The sequence below is a fragment of the Neovison vison genome, chromosome 2 (assembly GCF_020171115.1).
Source record: "Neovison vison isolate M4711 chromosome 2, ASM_NN_V1, whole genome shotgun sequence".
In the NCBI taxonomy this organism is placed as follows: Eukaryota; Metazoa; Chordata; class Mammalia; order Carnivora; family Mustelidae; genus Neogale; species Neogale vison.
This window is the reverse complement of record NC_058092.1, coordinates 200,862,383-200,879,840: the sequence shown is the minus strand read 5'-3', so window position 1 is coordinate 200,879,840 and position 17,458 is coordinate 200,862,383. Positions and strand designations below refer to the sequence as shown.

Genomic DNA, 17,458 nt, shown 5'->3' with positions numbered 1-17,458 from the left:
ATAAAAATACAGATATACAAAGAGAGGCCCTCGCCCAAAATATCTAGAGTTCAGGTAAAAAATGAAAAGTTGATGCCTTTGAAACAAATATGGAAAAATATTAAAGTCTGCTAATGCAAAGTGGTGCATATTACAAGCATTTGTGGTTATTATCTGTTCTGTTCTAGACATTTGAAAGATTCCATTAAAATGGTTATGAAATAATAAACTAAAATTAAGAAAAATGCAGCCTGCAAATATATACATACAGAAAAGATTAAAGTTTAAAAAAAAAAAACTAGAAAGAAATATGGCAAAGTGTTCAATGTCTGGTTAATTTGGGGAGGTTGATTTTTTGTGGTCTTAATTTTTTCACTTTAGTACTTTTTATCTATTCCAATCTCTTCTACAAGTGTTCATTACTTTTGTAACGGGAAAGAAAAAACTTAAAGGCTAATGTCAGCATGGGAAATGGACTTAGAATGCATATATGTCAGAACGCTGAGAGACCCCCTCCACCATCTGAAATTTCAGATGCTGCTTCATCTTCCATGCTTTTAAAAAATAACTGTTCTATAAGGACAAGAAATTGGGGGGGGGGGGCAGTTAATCTTCAGAGACAGAAACAGAAAAGTAAATAAATCTCAAAACTAAGGCTTTCAGACAGGGCAGCTACCAGGGTCACTTCAGATTTTAAATAGCAAGACCATTTAACCTAAAAGGTTGAGCTTCACGCTCAAGTCTGAACAGCATCGACATCTTACTTTTTCCCCTGCTTGTCATTAAAAACTACTTCATAAGATACTAGTAGACTGCAGCTGGTAGGCCAAACTTGACCTCTAAGAAACCAACCAGCAAATACATAAAACCTGTGAATCTTCCGAGAGTGAAAAGAACGATGTATCTCAAGTCCTCAGCATGCAGCAAATTATCAATGCTAACTTCCTTCACTCTCAACAGGCTACCCTCACAGCTTCATGTGTTTCTTGATAAGTTTTAAATCAGGTAGCTATTCCCAGATTGTTATGAAATAACAATCTTTAGTATTTGCCCTCAAAAGATCTTTTCTTCATTTGGGGAGATGGGGCCAGAGATATGGTGGTAAACTGGAGAAAAGGAACCAGGGGCTGAGGACATCTTAACAGATCATAAATAGCCTCGATCCTTTTCATTTATGTGTTCTCTTGTTCATTCATTCAAACATTCTCTAGGGTCCTACAAACCAGGGACGTGCTGGGCCCAAAGAATACAATATTTAGAACAAATGTGGGGCCTGATTTAGTAGGATAGATTGACACAACAAATTATATCAATAAATATGAAAAAATAATGAATACTGTTTTTCTGAAAATAAATAAATTAGGGGAAAAAAATATGAAATTACAGTCATAAGAAGTGCACTAAAGAAGTCACTTCTTGGGTGCCTGGCTAGTTCAGTCAGAAGAGCATGCAACTCTTGGGGCGCCTTGGTGGTTGAGTGGGTTGACCCTCTGCCTTCACCTTGGGTCATGATCTCAGGGTCCTGGGATCGAGCCCTGCGTTGGGCTCTCTGCTCAGCAGGGAGTGTGTTGCATGCCCCCGCCGCCTGCCTCTCTGCCTACTTGTGATCTCTGTCAAATAAATAAATAAAATCTTTAATTAAAAAAAAAGAAGAAGAAGAGCATGCGACTGGTGACCCTGGGATCATGAGTTCAAGCTCCATTTTGGGTGCAGAGATTATTTTTAAAATTAAGTTAAAAAAAAAAAAGAAGTCATCTCTAGGTCATTTAATGTTTCAGGACAAAATTCTTAAATTAATAGGTTAATGAAATCTTAAGAATTCTGTTCCCTTCTGATAACATGCCACTGTTAATTAGTCTATCTCCTCCTTCAGAGTCCCCTCTTGGGCTTTTACTAAAGGTACTAATTTCTCTTGTCCTAGAAAGTTTTGATTGCTCTTTAATTTCACTAATTCTGTAATGCCTTTTTCAACCTGGGTACCTGCTCCTGAGGTTAACTACTAAAACCCAGAAACCTACCTGCGATTTTGAATAACTTTCTAATACACTACCGAGAAACTAAATGGCACCATCATTCAAGCCAGAATTGTAATACATGAGCACCAGTGTCAGGGTTTGAAGAAACATATAAAAAGCCAAATCACTGCAAAGTGTCTTAACATATGTAGATTTTTTTTTCACAGTTTTATTAAGCATCAGCTGCACTCTTCACATCATTATGTTCTGCCACGAATAAGAAGACCACGTAACACGTGGCATTACAGGGAGATATGAGAAGCAGTAGAACAAGCAAACTGAGCAGGGAATTCTGGCTGCAGAAGGGAAGGGGAAGAAGCTTATGGACTAAGGCAATGGAAAAACGTATGGAAAAAAGGGCACCCAAGAAGTGAACAGAAATAAAGAACTACTACGGAAAAAAAAAAAAAAATCAACAAGAACAAAAAAACCCACTAGATCAAGGGAAACTCAAAACCTGAAAAAACCTGGCCAGAAAGTAACAGCTAAATGAAAGATAAGTATGACATGAAGACTGTGATTCAGAAAAAATAGTTTATGATGCCCATCCCTACTCCACAAAATTCAACTGGGTACCAATTTAGTGGTACAGGCACACTGGGTACAAGGGGACCCTTCCAATTCAACTCCTTGCCCATTCTAGGGCTCCTGCACTGACTGCAGAGAAGAGCCGAACACCTGACCCAGCAAGAAAGGTGCAAAATGAGGGCAAACAAGTATACTTAAAAGGAGACTATATGTGGCTTGACGAAAATGAAACGGGGCTGCATACACCTGTAAACTGCATCTGCCAGTGAGAAAGATGCTCAGAACCAAGCACGCATGTTCTACACAGATCACCAAAAGCTGACTACAGATTTTACTAGAACACTTGCCATATCTTAAACTTACTGGCAAAGAGATCTCGAACTCCTTCACTAAATCCTTATTTTATACAGTTTCCCAAAAATGGTAATGGCTATTCAACATGAATTACTAAAAAAAAAAAAACACATTATTACGTGGCATAAGATACCTGCATGACAGTATTTGGCTCTCTCATCACAATCCTGAATCTCAGGCTTTTATAATTTTGCAATTTTCAAAATCCTTCCTAATACTTTACATCTAACAATCTCGGGAAATAGGCTACTTTAATAATCCTCTTTCGGCAGATTATTTGAGGCTGACACTCAGGAAGTTAACCTCCTGATGGACACAGAGATGTGTTTAACTAAGTTTCCTCTCCATTCTCTTCTCTTAACAGTCTCCCCTTCACTCACTGGGCTCTAGCCACATTTGTTTTCTGTCTATTCGGGAATTACACTATTGCAGAATATTGTTGTATTCTCCAAAGAAAGTTCTAGCTAATTTACCTATGTATTCCTAGGACCTAGCACTTAGAAAGTCAATACATATATAGTGAAAAATCACACATGGTTCAAAGCTCAGTACTCTGTTTAGAGCTGACTCCATATCACAGGTTCAGCCATTGAAACAAAACGTTAATCAATACTGAAAAAAAAAAAAAGACTATTCCAAGTAGGTACACGCATGCCTTTAATATAACTTATCAGAACGTGATGGACACAGTCAATACTGCAGCCACATTTTGGGGCCCAGATGATCAGACTAGGTGTACAGCTCTCCTTACAGAACATGTCCACAAAAAGGCTTGCTGGAATGCCATCCAAGTCAGCAGTACTACAACTAAGAACGGATGAAAAAACTAGGAGTAAGAAAACTGTATCACTAGATTTTTTTTTAAAGCTTGAAAAAATAAACTTTACTAATTTAAAAAAAGTGATTAATCCTAGAGGAAGAAGCTTCAATTCCCAAGAACGCCTACATTCATCAAAATTGAAGAGGGTACCTAATAAAAAACCACTAAGTATCACAACAGAACTCTCGCTTCTCCAACAAGAATTATTTAGAAGTCTGATACAACTAGGTAACTCACGTTCTCAATGAACTGGGTATTAGACAGCATAAGGAAGTCATTGAAAACATTGTGAAGACGACAATCTGTGGCTTTAGTTTCCCGGATTAGTCCATCCACTTGTTTCTTGATTTCATGGGTCCTAGAGATAGTCTGCTGTGAGAATTCCTGTAGAAACTGTAGCAGCTATTAAAAAAAAAAAAATTTGCAATATCAGCATCACATGTGTCTGCTCTGTGGGTCAAAAGAAAAAAGAATCCATTTTCTTTTCAACTTTGAGTGTGCGTGCTGGAATGCAACGGATGCTGCTTTTGACAGTACCCAAGACCAAGCAGCACGGGAAAACATTAAAGCAGCTCATCACAACAGTGACAAGGAGTGAATGGACACTTGCTATCTCGTATCTGGAGAAATTTTAAAGTCTTGTTTGGTTATCATTCTTCAGAAATCCCAAAGAGATTAATGTATTCATATGGGACTTCAGAATCACAGTTCCGAGCTTCTAGGGCCCCAGGCCTTTAAAGTCTCACTGCAGGAGATGCACACAACGGCTTGTCTATCTCCCCGTACAGTCCGGGTCCCAACGTGGAATGGCCTCATGATGCCCTAGCAATCCCGGGCACAGAGAAAATCCATCTGCCTCGCTCAAGATGGAGGTGGGTGCACCGCTGGAAAACCCAAACAAGGAACAGAACCCCGCGTCTGGGCTGCAGTCCGAATGGGGGCACTCAGCCAGCTAAGGACGACAGGCCCGCCCCCGCCCAGGTGCCTAGGGTCCGCCACCGTGGCGTTTTTGATATAGAAAAGGGACGTGTTATTAAAAATAACAGAGACAGCGGGATAGACCGGGTGGAGAAGTATTCGGGGCTCCCATCCTTCTGCTAGCAAGCTGCGCGTCACCCCTGGCGGCCCCCCCTCCACTCCCGTCCCTGGGGCCCGCCTCTCACGCCCGCATCAGCCGCCAGCGACCAGCTCTGGCTGCTCCTGCGGATCTCCTCCACCGACCAGGGTCGCTCCCACACGGGCTCGGACGCCGGCGCCCGCTCCTGGTCGGGGGTCGTCCGGTTCATCTGCAGCAGGAAGGATGAAAAGAAGAGCTGAGCTTTGGGGAGACGGCCGCCCCGGCCCGGCCCCGACCCAATCCTGCCCGCTGCACGCCGCCCTCCGCCCTCACCATCCCGGCGGTGCAGTTCGGTGACCTCCAGGGTAGCCACCACCGTATTCGCTGAGGCCCGCAGGCCTGCGGAAGCCGAGACTCGAACCCTGAAGCCCCGGCACGTGACCGGCTGTCACGTGACCGGGCTCGCACGTGACCGGATGTGCCGCGCCGGCGGAAAAAAAAAAAGTGGCCAAGGTTTCGGAGTTGAGTCATAAGGCCTGCGGCTGGGCTAAGATGGAAGCGGAGAGAAAGAGAGGGTGCGGACGCCTGGGGGCGCTAGTGGTCGGGTTGCTGTGGAGCCGGAGGGCGCAGGCGGTGGCTGTGGGGCGCGCTGCGTGCGGGGCTCCTCGCCAGAAGGGAACCCCGAAAGGAACCTGTGAAACAACCCGTCTAGGGGCTCCGGCCTTCGTGGGAGGAAGCAAAGCTTTCCCAACTGCGTGTCTTCCTGGTTGCAACTCTGCTGCCCTTCGCTGGGTCCGCGCCTTGGCGCTCAGTAAGTGGTCCGCGCCTTGGCGCTCAGTATGTGGAGGAGGATGGACCAGTCTGACCATCTTCATCCCTGCTGACCTGCTCGGTTTCAACTCGTTGTGTAGGTCCTGCTTAATTAAAAGCCTTTACTCACTCGGCATTGTCCACAGATTGAAGTCCAGACTTCTCATAAGACAAGCAAAATCTTTTATAATCTGATCCCTGCTAGGAATATGTCTTCAGTTCTCCCAGCTCCCCGCTAACGCTGAGTGATCCAGATTTTCCCTTTGTTGAGTTCTTCTTGTGCCAGACCAACCCACGGGCAGGTCATTTAACTTCTGTTTGCGTTCCTCCTCAGGAAAAGGAAGATACATGTCTTGCAGGGACATGATATTAAATGTGATTTTTTTTAAGGTTCTTCACTTTTTTTAAAATTTTTTAATTAACATATGTATTATTAGCCCCAGGGGTACAGGTTTGTGAATCGCCAGGTTACAGCACTCACCATAGCACATGCCTTCCCCAATGTCCATATCCCAACCACCCTCTCCCTACCCCCTACCCCTGCGATTTTTTTTTTTTTTTAAGATTTTACTTATTTATTTGACAGAGACACAGCAAGAGAGAGAACATAAGCCAGGGGAGAGGGAGAAGCAGGGCTCTCGCTGAGCAAGGAGCCCCATGGGGGGCTCAGGACCCTGGGATCATGACCTGAGCCAAAAGCAGATGCTTAATGACTAAGCCACCCAGGCGCCCTTAAATGTGGTGATATTCTAAAAACCGCTAGCACAATTCCTGCCTTCTGGGGTGTATTGAACAGGGATCTTTCACTGTCCCTATGCTCTTTGTCCAACTCTTGGATTTTCTTTTGCTTTCGTTTCCATCGCCTCAGTGAAAATGTGCCCAATTATTCCAAGTACAGTTTAATTGCCCCTGTCGTTTTCTATATGTTTATATAAATATTGTAAAGTATTACATTGTACTATAATTTATTTATCTGTCTCCCTTTAATAGTAATAGCTAACATTTATGAAGTGCTGAGTATTGACCAAACACTTTATATATATTAATTCATTTAATTCTCACAAGACCCGTGAAGTAGGTGCTATTATCTTAACGTTATAGTTGAAGAAACTGAGGCACAGAAAGATAAGTTCCTGAGGGTTAGACAATCAGCAAAGAATCAGAGCCAGGAACCTACGCTGTTATACTGTATCTCATCTTACTCTCTTAAGGGAACTCTATTTTTAACGGGCTGTCTACCAGCCTTCTAGTAGAATGCCTCACTCCATAAGAACAAAACAAAAGTCTTTCCAATTTAGGTGAGCCGGTTACTGCCCTTGCATCTCATCTGACATCATCAACTTAGGTAGCCAGTTAATGACCCTGGGCTCAATGTGTCTTAATAACCTTGATCAATATCCCAGTTCTCAGAGTCCCTCACTTGCCCGCACCCCAGTTCTTATCGCCTGATTTTCTTACTTATAAATCTGGACTGCAACTGAGCAGCCTCTTAAATTTTAAGGTCTTTCTTTTATTCCTTAGTCTGTTCTCAACGAGCCCAAACCTCATCCCTCAGTTCTCCCCCTTTTCCCCCAGTGCCACCTTCTTAGGTTTATTTCTTTCCCTGTTCTGCATAACACACATGATAGTAGCCATCAACTTCCCTTGAAAGTTCTTTAATATCTCATGTCAACCTTCTAACACATAACCCTGCTAGCTCCTAACTTTGAATCAGTCCAATTATGTCCTTTCTCCTTTCCCAAACCAAGGTTCCCAAATGAAATCACTAGCAATTATATTCTGCAAATATGGCTAAAACTTCAGCCCTGATTAGCAGTCCTTTTACTTATCCTTGATCTTTATACTTATCCTTGATTACCTCCTTTCCATAACTTCATAGCGTTTTTCATGTTATCTACCCCACTTGCCTCTGCAGGAGACAACAGACTTCCCCTTCCCACCTCATGCTTAAAATGTTTCTATGTATACACACCTTGATGTGTACACACTCTTGATGCTCTGTATCTCATACAGCTCTTTATTTGTATAGAACAGAAATTGGAAAACTGACAAAATTGAATTTGGGGGAAAGAAACTACAGAACTCACAGTTAAGGGAAAACTAAGCAGGCAGGGCTTGGGAAGGGCATAGACTACAGGAAATCAGGAGTCCCCTTTGAGCCACTGCCACCAGAATGACAAAGGTCCAATCAATTCCCCTCTTGTGTTTCTTTTCTGAACTTTCAAATTCCTGAGATAAATAGAATCTGATTGGCTTCCCTTAGATCATATTCCCACTCCTCCCACCTCTAAGTGGGTACCCAAACAAAAATTTGGGACTTTTACCAAAAGCAGAGATAAGAGATGCTAGGAAAACAGAAACAACAGACTACATGCTCCCTTCTTCCAGTCCTGGAAAAGCTGTCCCCACTCTTGCCCAAGACTAGTGACCACTATGCTCTTGATGGAGGCTTTCTGGTCTCCTTGGGATGGTGCTATCTTGAAATCCTCCTCTTGTCTGTTGAATCCTACAGTCATTACTGGCACTTCTCCCATAGACCTTTTCGAATGTTTCTGAGTCATGTTTTTTACTGAATTTGTTAGAGAATTCTTGCCCTGCCGTAACCATGCCTGAGAATTCAGATAAATCTACCCATTTTACAGTATAGTAAAACTTGTTTTTGGGTGCCTAGCTGGCTCACCAGGTAGAGCTTGCAACTCATGATCTCAGGGTCATGAGTTAAAGCCCCGTGTTGTATGTGGAGCCTACTTTAGAAAAAAAAACAAAAACATTTTTTCATGTGCATTTTGATAAGCTCACAATCTTTTGAATACTTGTAATAAGAGTATGGATGTTTTATGATTTACAAGATTTTATTTTTCATGTAGTGGAAACAATGGCATATTCTTGTCTTTATTTTTCAGTGAATGACTATAATGTGGATATTGCACAAAGTCAGGGACAGGTCTAACAATTTTCTTGAAGACATAAACTTCTGAGCATTCTATAATCCAATATAATATATATTATTTCCTAATAATTTAATGGATTGTTCATTAATATTAGAGGATTTAATAAGAGAAAAATCACTGACAAAATCTGCCTTACAATCAAAATCCAGGGGTGCCTGGGTGACTCAGTCAGTTAAGTGACCAACTTTTGATTTCAGTTCAGGTCATGACCTCAGGGTCTTGAGATCAAGTCCTGGGTCAGCTCTGTGCTAGGCTTAGAGCCTTCTTAAGATTCTCTCTCTCTCCTACTGCTCCTTCCCCTCCCCACCCCCCACATGCACTCTTTCTTTCTCTATATCTCTAAACAAACAAAAAAACATCCAAACAACTGAAAACCCAGCATTTTCAAAGCTACAGAACTGTTCACTGTTAAGACACAGTTTCACAAAATCATTGCTGAAGCTGCAAATACCAATGGAAAAAGTAATAACAATAATACTAATTTTAAAAGCCTCAATTTATCCAAATTCTTTATCATTGATATAATTCATTTAAGCAGTGTTAAATATCACATGTTTTACATTACAGTGTGAGGCAAGACATTTATAACAAGATCTGTGCCATAGCTTCAGTATTTAATATATGTAAATGAATTTGGACCCACAACTAAAAGTGCTTAAATCCAGCTGGTTTTCTAAGTAATGAGTGATACAAATGGTGTAACTATAGCATGAGAATTTGGGATTGTTACCAACAATCTCTAACAAAGCCCCCAGTTCCTGTGCATGTATTGATACCACTCTGTGATTTGATTATTCTAGAGGACTTGTGAGTTTTGTTTTATGAGAGCCCACAAACCTAAGAATCCAGTAATACAGTTCTGACCCAATTTAATAAGTCAGGTCATGATCTCAGGGTCCTGAGATTGAGTCCTACATGGGGCTCTCTGCTCAGCAGGGAATCTGCTTCTCCCTCTCCTTCTCCCACTTGTGCTCTCTCTCTTTCAAATAAATAAATAAAATCTTAAAAAAAGAACTGATTCAACTTAACACACAGAAAACCAAATAATCTGATTTAAAAATGGACAAGAGAAATACACAAACATTTCTCCAAAGAGGACATTCAGAAAGCCAATGGATACCTGAAAAGATGTTCAAAAGCACTCATTATCAGGGAAATGCAAATCAAAACCACAATGTGGTGGGGCACCTGGGAGGCTCAGTGGGTTAAAGCCTCTGCCTTTGGCTCAGGTCATGATTCCAGGGTCCTGGGATCGAGCCCTGCATCAGGCTCTCTGCTTGGCAGGGAGCCTGCTTCCCTTCCTTCTCTCTCTGCCTGCCTCTGCCTACTTGTGATCTCTGTCAAATAAATAAATAAAATATTTAAAAACAAAAACAAAAAACAAAACTACAATGGGATATCACCTCACACCAGTCAGAAAGGCTAAAATAAAAAACTCAAGGGACACCTGGCTGGCTCAGTTGGTGGAGCATGTGACTCTTATCTCAGGATTGTGAATTTGAGCCCCAAGTTGGGTGTAGAGATTGCTTAAAAATAAAATCTAAAAAAAAAAAAAAAACCAAAACTAAAAAAGCAACAAGTGTTGATAAGAATGTGGAGAAAAAGGAACCCTTCTGAACTGTTGGTGGGAATCCAAACTGGCTCAGCCACTGTGAAAGACAGTTCCTCAAAGGGAGGTTCCTCAAAAAGTTAAAAATAGAACTATCCAACCATCTAGTAATTTCACTACTGGATATTTACTGAAAGAATACAAAAACATTAATATAAAAGGATACATGTGCCCTATGTATGTGGTAGAATTATTTACAATAACCAAACTATGGAAGCACCCAAGTGTCCATCAACAGACAATGGTCAAAGACATATCTCTCTCTCTCACACACACAAACACAAACAGTGGAATACTATTCAGCCATAAAAAAGAATGTAGCCTTGCCATCTGAGACAACAATGAGAGTATAATGCTAAGCAAAATAGGCTGATCAGGCAAAGACAAATATATGATTTCACTCATATATGGAATGTAAGAAACAAAACAAACAAAGAAAAAAAAACAGACAAACCAAAGAACAGATTCTTAACTATAGAGAACAGAGGGGTGGCTACCCTGTGGTTACCAGAGGGGAGATGGGAGGGTGGGTAGGTGAAATAGGTAGAAGAGATTGGGAGTGCGCTCATGATGCACACTGGGTAAGTATGGAACTGTTGAATCACTATATTGTACACTTGAAACTAATATAGCTCTGTATGTTAACTGCCCTGGAATTTAAATAAATAAATAGCCTGATGACAATGGCGCTTCACATTTGTGACAATTAGATCATGTAGGTTACTGGGACCAACGTTGACCCTACATCTTTAAACCACACCCGCCATCCTTCTTCGTACATCACCACCACCACTCCCAATAAAGGAAAGCCCTAAATAGCCCAGGGTTCTTTAAGACTGTTTCTTGGGGCTTTCCTCACTTCTTGCCCAGCCTACTCCAATTGTATCAGCTACCAATTATGAATTGCATCTCTGAGTTTGCAACCAGTTTGAAGGCCCCTGAACTTGGTATGGTATTTAGTTCTTTGTCTTTGACCATTGGCAAAGATTTTGACTCAGATTCTCTGCTCTGAGTTTTCTCTCATGTGGTCACTCCAAATAGTAATTTGAGCCATATGAAACTGCTGTTTTTATATGACAAAAACACAAATATTTTGTATGGTTCAACGTAAAAGGTTACCCCAAACCTGGCCTGAACCTATTGGCCAGCACAGCAGCAACGCTGTGTTCCCAACTTAGAGTATGTTCTATTTCAGTTTTGCTTTCCCAAACGTTTAATTTTATTATAGTCTCTTTTGATGCCTGCTAAGTCCCTTTCCATTCTTTTTTAGAATTATTCAGTGTGCTGTTGCTTATCTCATCATTTCTTTGCATATCTCATAATTTCTTACTGAAAACCTGGCTTTTTAAATAATATAACTTGGCAACTCTGTAAGTCAGATACATACCATCCAGGATTTATTTTAGTTAATGTTTCTTACAGCTGTTGTTGTTATGTGTTTATTTAGTGACTTTCCTGTACTACTTTTGTAGCCTGTTTCCCTTGTCATGTGTGGCCACTAAAGTCTCTGCTCACTTAACTTAGGGGTTAACCAGTGACTGGACAGAGATTCCCTGTATGCCTGGTACCAGTAAGTCTACCAGCCTTTGCCAAGGGGTCTATGTCTGTGTGTTAGGGTAAACCTTAAATCTGGCAGTTTACAACTCAGGCTTAGCTTTCAGTTCCTGCTTACATGGAGTCTCAACACTAACCAGAGGTGAAAGATTAGGGCCTTCTCCTGGGCATGTGAACTGGCTTTTGTACATCAGATGGCCTCTAGGCCCCAGGAATGCATTGGCACTTTTCAAAGTCTTCTATGGACATCTCATTCCCCAAACTTCCTTTTCAGTTTTTGGGCAGTCTCTTCTTTATTCCACAACTGTTAACCTTCTTCATGTACCTACAATGTTAAACAGTCACTACTGATTTTCTTTTTTTAAACAGAAGTTCCAGGAAAAGGCTTTCACAGTGAGTAAACTCTGAATGAGGTCAAGTAAAGATAATCCCTGTGAGTGGGAATTTCCAGGAGCCTCTGAAAAGGTCAAACTGTGTAATTCTCTAGGACTGGGGCTTTTTCCGAGTCCCAAACTTGTCTGTTCTCTCCAGGGGTTGCTAGGTGGCTGGGTTGCACAGCTACCATGTTGTGAGGCTGTAGGTTTTCAAAGCTACCATAGAGCTTGGAAGAAGGGGATCAGAATAGGGCAAGTTATAATTCTGAAAAGCTCCCTTTCCTTACTGGGACTCAGCCATTTTTCTTTGTTCTTTGGATTGTTGCAAGCCTTTGGTTTATCTTCAGAGTTCTGAAAATATTGATTTGAAATTTTTTTTGCCAGAGTTCTCATTGTTTTTATGGGGAGTGGATGGAGGTTCTTAGTCTGCCATTCCATTCTCGGGTGGAATTTTGAAGTTTCCTTTCTTTTCTTTTAAATTTTATTTGTTTATTTGAGAGAGAGAGTATGAGAGCGAGAGCGAGCGAGAGAGAGAGAGCATGAGCAGGGAGTAGGGGCACAAGGAGAGGGAGAAGCCACCTCTCAGCTGATCAGGGAGACTGATACGGAACTCGATCCCAGGACTCTGGGATCATGACCTGGGCCAAAGGCAGATGCTTAAACAACTGAGCCACCCAGGTGCCCTGAAGTTTCCTTTCTATAGATATTATACATTTCTGAAGTTTATGCCTAGGGTATTTTTGTTGTTATTTTAAATACAGTTTCTTCCACTATATTTTCTAATTGGTTTTGTCTTTATTTAGGAAACCTCTTTTTTAAAAATTCTAGTATAATTGATGTACAACATTATATTAGTTTCAGGTATACAATATAATGATTCAACAATTCCATACATTACTCAGTGCTCATCATGATAAGTGTCCTCTTTATCCCTTTCACCTATTTTACCCATTCTCCCACCCACCTTCCCTCTGGTAACCATCTGTTTGTTCTCTTGTTGAGTCTGTGTTTTTTTGGTTCATCTGTTAGTTTTCCTTTGTTTCTTAAATTCCACATATAAGTGAAATCATACGGTATTTGTCTTTCTCTGACTGACTTATTTCACTTAGCATTATACTTTCTAGATCCATCCATATTATTGCAAATGGGAAAGTTACATTCTTTTTTATGGCTGAGTAACATTCCATTGCATATATACACCACATATTCTTTCTTCATTCATCTATCAAGGGATACTTGGGTTGCTTCCATATCTTAGCTATTATAAATAATGCAATAAATTCAATAAAAGCCAACATTCAATAAATAAATAAATAATGCAATAAATGTAGGGTGCATACAACCCTTTGAATTAGTGTTTTCGAATTCTTTGGGTAACTCTCTAGCAGTGGCATTATTGGGTCATATGGTGATTCTGTTTGTAATTTTTTGAGGAACCTCCACACTGTTTTTTACACTAGCTGCACCAGCTTGCATTCCCACCAGCAGTGTAGGAGGCTTCTCTTTTCTTACATCCTCACCAACACTTGTAGTTTCTTGTGTTTTTTATTTTAGCCATTCTGACAGATGTGAGGTGATATCTCATTGTGGCTTTGATTTGCATTTCCCTGATCATGGGTGATGTTGAGCATCTTATCACGTGTCAGTTGGTGATCGGAATGTCTTCTTTGGAGAAATGTTTGTGTGTGTCCTCTGCCCATTTTTAAATTGGGTTATTTGGTCTTCTGTGTGTTGAGTTGTATCTTTAGATACTTTATTTTTTAAAAAATATTTTATTGATTTACTTGACAGAGAGAGATGACAAGCAGGCAAAGAGGCAGGCAGAGAGAGAGGAGGAAGCAGGCTCCCTGCCAAGCAGAGAGCCCAATGCAGGGCTCGATCCCAGGACCCTGAGATCATGACCCAAGCCGAAGGCAGCGGCCCAACCCACTGAGCCACCCAGGCACCCCTCTTTAGCTACTTTAAATCTAACCCCTTATCAGATATACCACTGTCAAATATTTTCTCCCATCCAGTAGGCTGTCTTATTTAGGAAACCTCTTGATCATTATATATTAATTTTGTATACAATGGATTTTGTTGAATTGTTGTATTGCTTATAATAGTTTTATTGTTGTTGGTTCTAAATTTTCAGGTAAACGAATAATGATACTTTTGCCATCTTTTTTCCCTCCAGTGTTAAACCACTTTTCCTTATTTTAATACATTTGTTAATACCTCCAAAGCCAAGTTAACAGTAGTAAGAATGAGCATTCTTGCATTGTTCCTGACTCAAGTAGATATTCTTTCACTATTTTACCATGAAACTTGGTGGTTTTTTTTTCAATCACCTTCATAGTTTTTAAATACATGCCGATTACCTATTCTCTCTGCCTGACTATTCTTCATCATGGCTTCATTTCAAGGCAATCTAGTCCAGCCCTTCCTTGTCTAGCCTGGACTCCTTCTAGTCATAACACTCTTCCATATCTCCCCCTGGAGCAGAACAACCAGGATTTCATCCTCTGGAGGAATACCGCAAACAGAGAAGTACGGCACAGAGATGATTATAGCAGTAATAACATATCAGAGGGGAATCTTATTAAATTTAAATCTTATTAAAGCAAATATTTTTAATTTGTATTAGCAAACAGAATCCAGAAGCACATGAAAGTAACAATAGGCCAGTAATGTGTCTCTTTTCCCAAGCATGCAACAGTCTTCCAATAAAAGGGAATTTGAGGGATGCCTGGGTGGCTCAGTTGGTTGGACGACTGCCTTTGGCTCAGGTCATGATCCCGGAGTTCGGGGATCGAGTCCCGCATCGGGCTCCCAGCTCCACGGGGAGTCTGCTTCTCTCTCTGACCTTCTCCTTGCTCATGCTCTTTGACACTGTCTCTCTCTCAAAATAAAAAAAAAGGGAATTTGATAATATAAGTTGCCATTTTAAAGGTCAAAGAAGATGATCTACTGTCTTATACTAGACAGAAAAATTAACTCAAAATGGATTAAAGAAACAAAAATAAAGGCAACAGAAGCAAAAATAAACAAGTGAGACTGTATCAAACTAAAAAGCATCTGCACAGGAAGGAAAACATTAGTGGAATGAAAAGACAACCTATGGGATGGGGAAAATTTGCAAAACTGACATATATCTGATAAGAGATTAATATCTGAAATATATAAAGAACTCACACAACTCAATAGCAAAAAACCCCAAAACAATCCAAGTAAAAAGCAGACAGATATAAACAGACATTTTTCCAAAGATATATAGATAGCCAGTGGGGGGTATGACAAGGTGCTCAATATCTGTAATCACCAGGAAAATGCAATGAGATCACCTCACCTGTTTTAAAACACACACACACACACACACACACACACGAAGCAGGAAGGGAAGATGAGAACATAGAGAATTGGGAACTGTTGTGCACTACTGGTTGGAATGTAAATTGGTACAGTCACTATGGAAGACAGTTGGAATTTCCTCAAAAATCAAAAATAGAACTACCATATCCAGCAATTCCACATCTCAGTATTTATCTGAAGGAAATGTGAACACTAATATGGTCATTGTGTCACCAGCTAGACCCCAAGACCTGATCTTTGCTACCCACTTGCGTATTCTTACTGACCTTTGCCCACATTTTTCCTTAAGTTCTTTCCAGCTTATCTTTTAACTCAGGCTAATGGAAACCAAAGCATCCTCAAGCAGTAATGACTACCCAGACGGGAGACCTCCTGCTGGCACAGACCACCCAGAGCAGTTTAAGCATGACTCCACTGACCTGGAGTCACTCCACTGACCTGGGGTCATTCCACTAACCTTTGCAGGATATAATTCAGAAACAGCCAGATAGAAGAGATGCATAGGGAGAAGTATGTGGGGAAGGGCATGGAGTTGTCATGCCTTCTCTGGGTGCCACTCTCCCTGTACCTCCCAGTGTTCACCAACCCAGAAGCTTTCAGAACCCCATCCTCCTGGGCTTTTATGGACGCTTCGTTATTACATAGGCATAGTTGATTAAATCATGGCCATTGGTGATTGATTCAGCCTCCAGCCCTTAACTTCCCCTGAGGTCAAGCCTATCTGATAACAAGGTTGGTTCCCCCTAGCAATCAGTCCCCACACTTTGGGGCTTTCAAAAGTTACCTCATTAACACAAATATAGATGTAGTGGAAGGGGGCTTGATAGGAATCACAAGACACCTTCATTGGTCCTATTGTTTAGGAAATGCCAGGGGTTTTAGGAACTCTGTGCTAGGAGTGGGAATAAAGACCTAATATATATTTCTTATTACAAAGCACAATATTACAGTGACCAAATGAGGAGCAAAAGAAATGGCATCTTGTTAACTTTGCAGGCATCAACTTAACTTTTATTTCAAGCCCCCATCCCATTGGGATGGTAGATAATTTCACCTCAGCCCTTTTGGGGAATTTTTGCCTATACTTCAGGGCATGCCTAGATTATAGGGATTACACAGAGTCAAGGTTTTGGAGGGGGTGCCCAAGTGGTTTTCAGACTCCTGTCTCCTCATGTTTTGGGGCAAACACTTGTTGTCTCTGGCCATGTGATCTCTTTGGATCTATAGCTGGTGCGTGGGGTGCAAGAGCACCTGTTCCAGAGGGTCCCAAACAAACCAGGTTCAGCCATTAGTACTGACAAAATACACAGGCAGAAAGACAAGCATCAGTGAAACAAGAATGGAGTTTATTTCAGTGAGGCCAACACCAGGAAGACAACAGACTAGCATCTCAAAGACTGTCTCCAAAGTGCTGAATATACTTTCAGGTTTATATAAGGAAAAGGTGGGGCAAAGGTCGGTGGGTACATGCATCTGGGCAGTCAAGGTCAAGTTGGTCAATTTTTCTTGGGGTCAATCAAGCAGGGTCTTGTCAGCTCAGGACCATCCTTATTGCCTGAGTGGGTAGTTTGAGTTTCCATCTGGGGATGCTTTGCCCACAGGGTCTTTTGTCTAAGTTAAGAGATAAGCTGGAGAGAACTTAATGAATTAGCAAGTATTGACTGAGGTCAAAATGGAGTTAGTTGGAGTCCTCTTTTAATACATCATTATTTTTATTGCTTAATAATATGCCATTATAGGGGTGCCTGGGTGGTTCAGTGGGTTAAAGCCTCTGCCTTCGGCTCAGGTCATGATCCAGGGTCCTGGGATTGAGCCTCACATCAGGCTCTCTACTCAACAGGGAGCCTGCTTCCCCCCAACACACCCTGCTCCCCGCCTGCCTCTCTGCCTGCTTGTGATCTCTGTCAAATAAATAAATAAATAAATAAAATTGTTTAAAATAATATGCCATTGTATGGATAGACCACATTTTGTTTATCCATTCATCCAGTACATACATTTGACTTGTTTTTACCTGTTTTTTTTTAAACTATTGGCTCTTGTGAATACTGCTATA

The 17,458-nt window shown here is 41.1% G+C and overlaps 1 protein-coding gene across 5 annotated transcripts in view; it reads right to left on the bottom strand.

Moving 5' to 3' along the window:
• Window positions 1-5,175, bottom strand: part of LOC122900879 (WASH complex subunit 2A-like) — a 55,978-nt gene extending 50,803 nt beyond the window's left edge. For all 5 annotated transcript variants that reach the window (XM_044240022.1, XM_044240025.1, XM_044240023.1 and 2 more), the window contains exons 1-3: window positions 5,087-5,175; window positions 4,860-4,982; window positions 3,934-4,098 (exon numbers count right to left, since the gene is read on the bottom strand). In XM_044240022.1, the coding sequence (XP_044095957.1) occupies window positions 3,934-4,098; window positions 4,860-4,982; window positions 5,087-5,089 (291 nt within the window). In that variant the 5' untranslated portion in view covers window positions 5,090-5,175. The remainder of the gene's footprint in view (window positions 1-3,933; window positions 4,099-4,859; window positions 4,983-5,086) is intronic.
• Window positions 5,176-17,458: the final 12,283 nt, after the last annotated feature.